The sequence below is a fragment of the Triticum dicoccoides genome, chromosome 7B, assembly GCF_002162155.2.
Source record: "Triticum dicoccoides isolate Atlit2015 ecotype Zavitan chromosome 7B, WEW_v2.0, whole genome shotgun sequence".
NCBI classification, from domain to species: Eukaryota; Viridiplantae; Streptophyta; class Magnoliopsida; order Poales; family Poaceae; genus Triticum; species Triticum dicoccoides.
Window position 1 is genome coordinate 34,413,430 of NC_041393.1, and position 9,196 is coordinate 34,422,625.

Consider the following 9,196-nt stretch of genomic DNA (forward strand, 5'->3'; position numbering starts at 1 on the left):
CCGGACTATGAGGTCCTTCATGGCCAGTTCAGCCGCTTTGTGGAGTTCAATCAATTGCTTCAGTTGGTCACTCAAGGGCATCGGGTGTTCGGCTCCGGCATACTGGGACCAGAACAACTTCTCTGTTGAGCTCCCTTCTTCGGCACGGTAGAACTCCGTGTCATCCGATATGCTGCGTGTCAGATCTGCGAATGCCCCTGGAGAGCTCCGAATTCGGTGAAGTAAAAGAAATGTCTCCTCCACATGCTTGCTTTGCATAATGAATGCCTTACCCGCCGCTATCTTCTTGGTCGCCTGGATTTCCTGAAGGGCCTTTTGGGCTTCGGCCTTGGCGTCTTTCATGCTCTAGAGGGCCTTGGCAAGCTCGGACTCTTGCGTCTTGAAGTCATGCTCCAAGGACTCGAACTTCTTGCCGAACTCCTGGAGCTCCTGCTGTACCTCTCCCACCGAGCATCTTGCTATTCACGCTCAGTGCGCTTCGTGGCCGCCTTGTCTTTGGCCTCGGATAGCGCTTTCTTTAGGGCCGCCACTTCGGTCGTGGCCCCTATTAAAAATCATGATGCTTTTTGTTAGCGTCACCAATTTTTTCTCCTCTATATGACACACAGACGGGGTATCACTTACCTTTGTTCTCTTTGAGCTGCCTCTTCATGAGGCTGAGTTCTTCTTCAGCCTGCCTCAGGTCCCGTTTGAGTCCGGCGACCTCTGCTATGCGAGCAGCAGCGGCCAGTAGCAACGCCTGCTTATTCACATAGACACATGCTGTTAGACTCCTGCGGTTTAGAGTTGACCCTCCGTTTGGCTTTTCTTTCCGTACACCAAACAGAGTATCAGGGGCTACTGTCTATTGGGTGATATTTTCTCACACTTTCCATTACTTACCTCAAAGCCTGTTAGGAGGCTGGTGCAGGCTTCGGTCAATCCGCTTTTGGCGGACCGAACTTTCTCAATCACCGTACTCATAAGAGTACGGTGCTCTTCGTCAATGGAAGCGTCTCGAAGCACTTCCAGCAAATTATCCGATGTCTTCGGCTGGACGGAGGTCATCGGCACGGCCGACTCACCCTCCTTAGTGAGGGGCTGCCTACTTGAATCCGGAACCTTTGGAGGCTCCGGCGCGGTAACCGGCTGGGAGCCAGACTTGTTGTGGCTCCCGTCCGCATAATCCATGGGGATCTTACCCCCCCATATTCCCGGCGTCTGGGATTTCGCCTTGGGGCGTCTCCAGAACTATCGCCCCCTGCTCTGGTATCCTTTGGGACAACACCTTGGCGTCGTCCGCAGGTCGTGGGGAGGTGGCCGTCGGGAGTGAATCGCTATTCATCTTCGATTCACTCAAGGACCCATCCGAAAAGGATACCTCAAGATGGGACCCGGTCGGACTGCATATGCATGTTCGGCGTTATGACAAACCATGAAAATAAGATGCATTTAATGTACTATAGAGTGCGGATACTTACAATTTCGCCACGGGCTTGCCCCTGGGCAGCCACTCCTCCTCGCTATAGGTGGCCGTGGTGGAGTGATCCGGAAAGGATGCCTTTCCCTTCTTCAGTGTCTTAGCCTCCCCCGCTGGGGCGACCTTTCTTTTCTTCTCCTCCCCAATGCGGGGAGGAAGAACTTCTTCATGTTTCCCCCCGTCTCCGTGGGAGGAATCTGCCTCGCCGTCCTCGGACGACGAGTTTATTACGGCCCTGCGTCGGAGACCTTTCCTGGTCCCCGCGGCCGCTTCCTTGGACCTTTCGGCCTCCCCGGATGGGGTGGCCTTCCTCTTCTTCTCCTCCCCTTCGTGGGAGGAGCATGCCTCGTCGTCTTTGGACGAGGCGTCTGGCGCAACCTTGCACCGGAGACCCTTCCTGGCCCCCGTGGCCTTCTTCTCGACCTTCTTCTCCGGCACCTTGTAAGGCGCCAGAACCAGCATCTCCGTCAGTAGTGCGGTTACTGGATCTTCCGACAACGGAGCTGGATAGTCGATCTGCTCCGCCGTCGCCACATACTCCTTTTTTATAAAAGCATGGTGACTTAAAATCCTCCCACAAATATGCTGGGAAGGTACATCTTGTGATGTTCAGGGAACTTATCGGATTGGCGAGTCGCGTGGCACTAAGTCCGCGGTCCTCGAAAGTGGGAGGAGGAACTTCGCCGGCCTTGAATAGCACCTTCCAGACGTCCTTATGCGTCGTGTCTAAGAGCTCTCGCAGCGTCTGGTGTTCGGCCGGATCGAACTCCCACATAATGAATGCCCGTCTTTGACACGGGAGGATCCGGCGGACGAGCATGACCTGGACCATGTTGACGAGCTTGATCTTCTTCTCTATCATGTTTTTGATGCAGTTCTGCAGTCCAGTCAGCTCCGCGGGTTCGCCCCAGGTCAGGCCCTTCTTTTCCCAGGAGGTAAGCCGCATGGGGATTCCGGATCGGAATTTGGGGGCCGCCGCCCAGTTGGCGTCGCACGGCTCGGTGATGTAGAACCACCCTGATTGCCACCCTTTCACGGTCTCCATGAAGGAGACGTCAAGCCATGTAACGTTGGGCATTCTTCCCACCATGGCGCCTCCGCACTCCGCCTGCTGGCTGCTCATGATCTTCGGCTTCATGCAGAAGATTTGCAGCCACATGCCAAAGTGGGGCTTGATGCGGAGGAAGGCCTCACACACGACGATGAACGCCGAGATGTTGAGGATGAAATTTGGGGCTAGATCATGAAAATCTAGCCCATAGTAAAACATGAGCCCGCGGACGAACAAGTGAAGTGGAAATCCTAGTCCGCAGACAAAATGAGATAGGAACACCACTCTCTCCCGAGACTTTGGGGTGGGGGTGATCTGTCCCTCTGCTGGAAGCCTGTGTGCGACGTTTGCGGCCAGGTATCCGGCCGCCCGAAGCTTGGTAATGTCCTCCTCCATGACGGAGGAGGCCATCCACTTGCCTCCCACTCCGGACATGCTGCGAATGGTCCTACGGAGAAGGTGAGAACTTGTGCGCTGGGGCTCGAGAGTGCGAGAATGGATGAGCAAAGGAGGAAGAAGGTGTGGGTAAGAATGGGGGATCCTTGTGTCTTTATAGAGGCGGCGAAAACTGTGCACCTCCCCACTTGCCTGTTAAAATTGCTTATTTTCCAAGCACCACGTTAAATGGCACGGTTGGGTTACCCGTACCCGTATTAATGAGAATCCCGTGATAAGGGGACACGATCTTTGCTTCGACAAGACGTGCCGAGGAAACCGCCTCGCAATATGTGCGGTGGCTGGCTGTGAGAAAATGGTTCGAATAAAAACCCGGCCATGGTATGATGTCACGTTATCTAAAGTTGTCAGCAGATTAGATTTGTGGACTATTGTTCTCTGTGCGGTGTTATGTGAAATTTGTCTTGCAGAGCTGGACATTATTTAAGTGTTCGAAATTTACTTTGGAGTATTCGGAGATGGAACCCGCCTTGCAATGCCGAAGACAATCTGCGCGCCGGACTCATCGTCATTGAAGCCTGGTTCAGGGGCTACTGAGGGAGTCCTGGATAAGGGGGTATCCGGACAGCCGGACTATATACTTTGGCCGGACTGTTGGACTATGAAGATACAAGATTGAAGACTTCGTCCCGTGTCCGGATGGGACTCTTCTTTGCGTGGAAGGAAAGCTTGGTGATTCGGATGTTAGATCTCCTTCTCTGTAACCGACTCTATGTAACCCTAGCCCCCTCCGATGTCTATATAAACCGGAGGGTTTAGTCCGTAGGATAACAACAATCATAATCATAGGCTAGCTCTTAGGGTTTAGCCTGTACGATCTCGTGGTAGATCAACTCTTGTAATACTCATATAATCAAGATCAATCAAGCAGGAAGTAGGGTATTACCTCCATCGAGAGGGCCCGAACCTGGGTAAACATCGTGTCCCCAGTCTCCTGTCACCATTAGACTTAGACGCACAGTTCGGGACCCCCTACCCGAGATCCGCCGGTTTTGACACCGACAGGGGGGGGGGGTGCCCCCCTGTCTCGTGGCCACCTCGGACATCGTTTCGCGTTGATTCTTCCTCCGGAAATTCCCAAATATTCCAAAATAATTCTCCGTCCGTTTTTATCCCGTTTGGACTCCGTTTGATATGGGGTTTCTGCGAAACATAAAATATGCAACAGACAGGAACTGGCACTGGGCACTGGATCAATATGTTAGTCCCAAAAATAGTATAAACAGTTGCCAAAAGTATATGAAAGTTGAATAATATTGGCATGAAACAATCAAAAATTATAGATACGACGGAGATGTATCAGCGCTCCCGCCCCCTCCATGGACGACGACCTCGACGCCGCCGCTGGCCTCGCCTCCCTCGCCTCGTCCGACATGACGACCGCGTCCTCCGGTAAAGGCAAGCCTCGCGCCCCCCGCATGATCGCCGCCACGCCCAAACCGAAGAAGACGCTGACGCCCGAACAACGGGAAAGTGAATCGGCCAAGAGGAAGGGCCGGAGGCACGCGATGGACGCGAGGGACGAAGCCATTGCTGTGGCCGCCTCCGTGCAGCAGGAGGTCACCAACGCCCGTGTCATGGAGGCAACGAGGGAGGCACTATATATGCTATGGTTAAACCCTAGCCAGCACGGCCTCGTCAACGCCGTTGTGGCCGCGGCCAGCACCGGCTCATCCGCGTTCCCTCGGATGGTGCGGCTCGACTTGCCCCGCGCGTCGGCTTGCACCCCGATGCCCGGCTTCCACGTCTACCCGCAGGCCTCCCGCCTCTCCGGGGAGTGCTCGCCCAAGGTGAGCGTAGGTGGCGCATTCCACGCCCGTGCCCGCACCCATCGACCTCAACGCCACACTGGTGGCCGATGGATCATCATCCGGAGGCGCGAGGAAACGCGTGCGGCACATGCTAGCCTACGTGTTCTCGGGCGCAGGCAACCTGTTCGACGGAATGCGTACCTCCGGCGACGACAACTACATGCAGAACATCATCTCTGAGGGTGGTGCACTGGCCGTTGGCGGTGCCGCCGGGGATGGCCACGACGCCGACGAGACACAAAGCCAGGACCGCCGTTCACGCCGTCCACCTTTGATCAAGATCAGGCGGCCTTCATGCATGATCAGGTCGTCCTAGACCTAGACGACTTCCCACTTGACCACGAGTTTCTGGAGGACTACGGGAAGGAGGAAGAGGACGAGTGCGACATCAAAGGGGGGCCTTTGTTCGAGGGCGAGCTCGCCAACCAAGCCGCCAGGACGAAGCCGAAGCGCAAGAGCAAGCGGACCAAGGCATACACGGCGGCCGAGGACAAGCTTCTTTGTGAGTGTTGGGGAGACAATTGGCAAGACCCCAGGACGATCGCAGAAAAAAAGGCATCAACCTTTTGGATTCGTGTCCACCGTGAGTTCCATGAGCGCATGAAGTTTCCACCATACCAAATAGTAAGCACGCGCGGGTGGGTGCTTGAACAGACTAGTTTTCAAATACATCCTCAACCATAGGACCGATGGTCTCGTGAGAGAAGGATCTGAAGAATCCGTATTCAGCGCCGTCGTCGTTTCCACCGAAGCCAAGACATTGAACAACTTAAAAAAACTAGACCACGAGAAAGTAAAAACGATTCACACACGTGGATCCAACGACCGAGGTCGCCGGCAGAGGGGAGCCGCCGGAGGACGGCGCTGAAAGATTGGCCTCTCCTGGCGGCGGCAAGGGTTCCAGCCATGAGGGACGATAGGAAAACTTGACCTAATACAGACTGTATATGAAGCAAAATGAGTGAATCCACACTCTAAATTATGTCGATATACATAAGTATATAGTCCGTATTGAATGAAACAAACGGACGGGAGTATATATTCATCAAAGACACCATGTGGGCAGATCATCTTACGTGATCCTTCGTTGTCGATCGAGTTCATGCTGATAACTGCCAGCCCTCCTTCGTTGTTGTGTTCATTCTCATAGTTCTAATAATAGTAATAATAATGGTTCCTTTCAATAGTTTTAATAAATTCTCTTGGTCCAGAGCTGGCCAGCCACACACACACACATCCCTCCCACGAGGCTCGGCAAAAACAATACTGAATACTCCCAAGGTCGACGACTAGTCGATGCTGAGCTCAACCCCATGCACCACGCCCATCACGCAGCCCCGCTGCCGTCCTCTTCTTATCCCCAGCCCTCCCGCGCCAAGCCGTGGCCACAAACGGTGGCTGGACCACCCACACGTCGGCGTCGGCCACGCCGTGTCACTCCACTCCTCGCGTCGCCATTGGCCCAGGTCACCAGAGAAAGGGCACTGGCAAAAGCCAGCTACATCCGCTTCGGATCGGGGCCCTGGAAACCTGTGGAGCGGAAGCTCCGGCCATGGCCATCCCATCGTCCTATTTAGCCGCGATCTCCCCCGCATCCTGTCACTAACCAGTGATCGGATCGCACAAAAAGCTCCGAAAAGCAGAAGCATGGCCCTCCCGTCGCCGGCCGGCATCGCGAAGCCGAGGCTTCACCTTCTCTTCAACCACAGGCGCACCAGTTCGTCGTCTGTCACCTGTGAGTGGCCACTCGAGCTCCGCCCGTACGTATAGTACGCCGGGTTCTTGCTCACTTTTGGTTTCTTCGCTTGCTTCCAGGCTGCAGCAACAACGGACGGTCGTCGTCGTCTGAGCCCGAGGACTGGGCAGCGCCGTCCGGAAACGCCGTCGACTGGCGCTCGTTCCGGGCGCGGCTCGTCCTCAAGGAGCAATACGCGAAGTGCTTCAACCCGGCGCTCAGGGCGTCGTGGTCGCCGGCGGTGAAGGTCGCGGACAAGTGGGCGCACCCGCTGGTGGAGCCGGAGAAGGGGTGCCTCCTGATCGCGACGGGGAAGCTGGACGGGTCGCACATCTTTGAGCGCACCGTGATTCTCCTGCTGTCGGCCGGGGTGCTGGGCCCCGTGGGCGTGATCCTGAACCGTCCGTCGCTCATGTCCATCAAGGAGGCGCAGTCCCTCTTCGCGGAGGAGGCGGACATCGCCGGCACCTTCTCCGGCCGCCCGCTCTTCTTCGGCGGCCCGTTGGAGGAGTGCTTCTTCCTGCTGGGGCCGCGGGAGGGCGGAGACGGCGACGGCGGCGACGTGGTGGGCCGGACGGGGCTGTTCGAGGAGGTGATGCCGGGCGTGCACTACGGCACGCGGGAGAGCGTCGGGTGCGCGGCGGAGCTGGTTAAGCGCGGGGTCGCCGGCGTGCGGGACTTCCGCTTCTTCGACGGGTTCTGCGGGTGGGAGCGGGAGCAGCTGCGCGACGAGGTGCGCGCTGGGCTGTGGCGTGTCGCCGCCTGCAGCCCCGCCGTTCTTGGGCTCACCGGCATCGGGGGCGGGCTCTGGGAGGAGGTGCAGCAGCTCGTCGGAAAGAGGAGGGTGTGGTGACTAATTGATACTACAAGGCTACATATACTACTTTGCTAGGTAGAAATTGTACATTATATTTATCGTGAAAATGCTTCACGAGATAATTAATTTCCCTATATACAATTTTGTACTTACATTACATGTTCATACAGAGATTAAAGATCGAACTTTCTCATCAGAAGTGTAAAGTCTCCACATATTTCACAATAAATGAATATAGGCTTGTCTCCGTTGAAATTTTATAGGTTTTGACCGAAACTTTTCTTTTGCGGTTAATTTTGGACAAAATTGTCCTTCTAAATTTTGACCAAAATTACGGGGGAAATATATCAACATCTACAATACCATAACAATATCATTGGATTGATCATAGTTCTTTTTTCTTATTTTAGAAAATATGACTTAAGTAAAACCACTATGTACAGTATTTTATTTCAAAATGGGAGAGAGAATAAACAGAGTAAAAACACCATGTATTTTTCATAATTTACCGAGGTGAATTACAGCAGGCATTGTGGCCATTGTCCTTTAGAGGTAGAAAGTACATACCACTTAACTTGGAGTCAAACTCTAAGGAATAACGAGGGAGAGAGACCATTCGAGAGAAAGCATGCGGAAATCCGCCATGTAACTTCTTAGTCATATGTGGGGCCTAGCGTGGAGGTAATACTTGATCTAAACATTGCAACATTTACGGCATCTTGGAGATCAGATTGGAAAAGAAAAACACATCTTGCCCCGCGTACCTTTCCGACCAAGCTTAGACGCGTCTCACGTAACCCTAGCGCCGTCACCCTTTTTTTCGTCCCCTCCCAACATGCCGCTGTTGGAGGACCCCTCCGGGCGAAGCTCGTGTGGCCGACGGCGACGGCAGGGCTACCTCTCGCAGTTGCTCCCAAATCTGGTGGGCACAGACCCTAGTAGCGGGTCAACGCGTGCTGGGAGATGATATCCTAGCAGTCGGTGGTGGAACTGGCAAGGCGCAGCGGACCTCAGTGCCTAAGTGCACGGAGGTCCTCCACAACAGGATGCACAATGAGCGGCGGAGCAGCGCAAGAGGAGACCCGGTGGCCTATGATCGGCGGCCTAGTGCTTCCTCTCGTCTAGGAAGTTGTTTTGCTCTCAAGTGCAGAGGTTTGTAGGCTAGTAGTAATTCCTCAAGTGGATAATCTTATGATTTATCGAACTAGTAGAAGTTCTTGAACAACAATGAGGGACCGGTACCTACCTGGACACAACTATGGCACTTGTTTTGGTCCCCAACACAACTAATGATATTGTCCGTCTTACTAGCCTTGTTAGTACAAGGATTAACCTAACTTATGATAGGAAGTGATAACTGTATCAGAATGAAGTAATGGTTCAGATTGTAAATAGTAAATAAAAAGGGTGATCGAGGTGGACAACAATTAATGTGAATGGACTGGGATCCCTAGTTTCACTAGTGACACCTCTCCACAAAACATAGCATATGTATGGTCAACAAATTACACTTGCGTATCGATTAAATTACAGCTTTTATAGCCATGATTATACATGGCATAATTGCATATAGGTATCACTTCTATACATCTATAGACCATAATCCAACTGCATCTATAGCTAATAAGACTGCTATCCAACATGCATATTAAAAGTATTAAGTAAAATAAAGTATTACACTAATCATGATAACATAATGTAGGTAATGTGTTGTATTTACCCCGAGCTCATCACCGGGGCAAATATGCAACTATATTTATATCCCTGGTGGAAACAATACAATGCAAGTATTTTTATTTTCTATCATTGTGGTTGATTACTTGGAAGGTTCTGACATACACAAGTACACAACTCCCTCTTGGAGATC

The 9,196-nt window shown here is 53.2% G+C and overlaps 1 protein-coding gene across 1 annotated transcript; it reads left to right on the forward strand.

Annotated features, from left to right (window-relative positions):
- Window positions 1-6,058: 6,058 nt before the first annotated feature.
- On the forward strand, window positions 6,059-7,587 carry LOC119340558. Its single transcript, XM_037612485.1, has 2 exons — window positions 6,059-6,512; window positions 6,593-7,587. Exons 1-2 carry the CDS (start codon window positions 6,074-6,076, stop codon window positions 7,363-7,365), a joined length of 1,212 nt encoding a protein of 403 aa, XP_037468382.1. The 5' UTR covers window positions 6,059-6,073; the 3' UTR covers window positions 7,366-7,587.
- Window positions 7,588-9,196: the final 1,609 nt, after the last annotated feature.

Excerpts from the sequence above, each read along its gene's own strand:
- LOC119340558 (XM_037612485.1), top strand. The coding sequence starts at position 6,074 with ATGCTGAGCTCAACCCCATGCACCACGCCCATCACGCAGCCCCGCTGC. Across the intron at positions 6,513-6,592 it reads CAGTTCGTCGTCTGTCACCT|GCTGCAGCAACAACGGACGG; the intron begins GTGAGTGGCCAC and ends GCTTGCTTCCAG.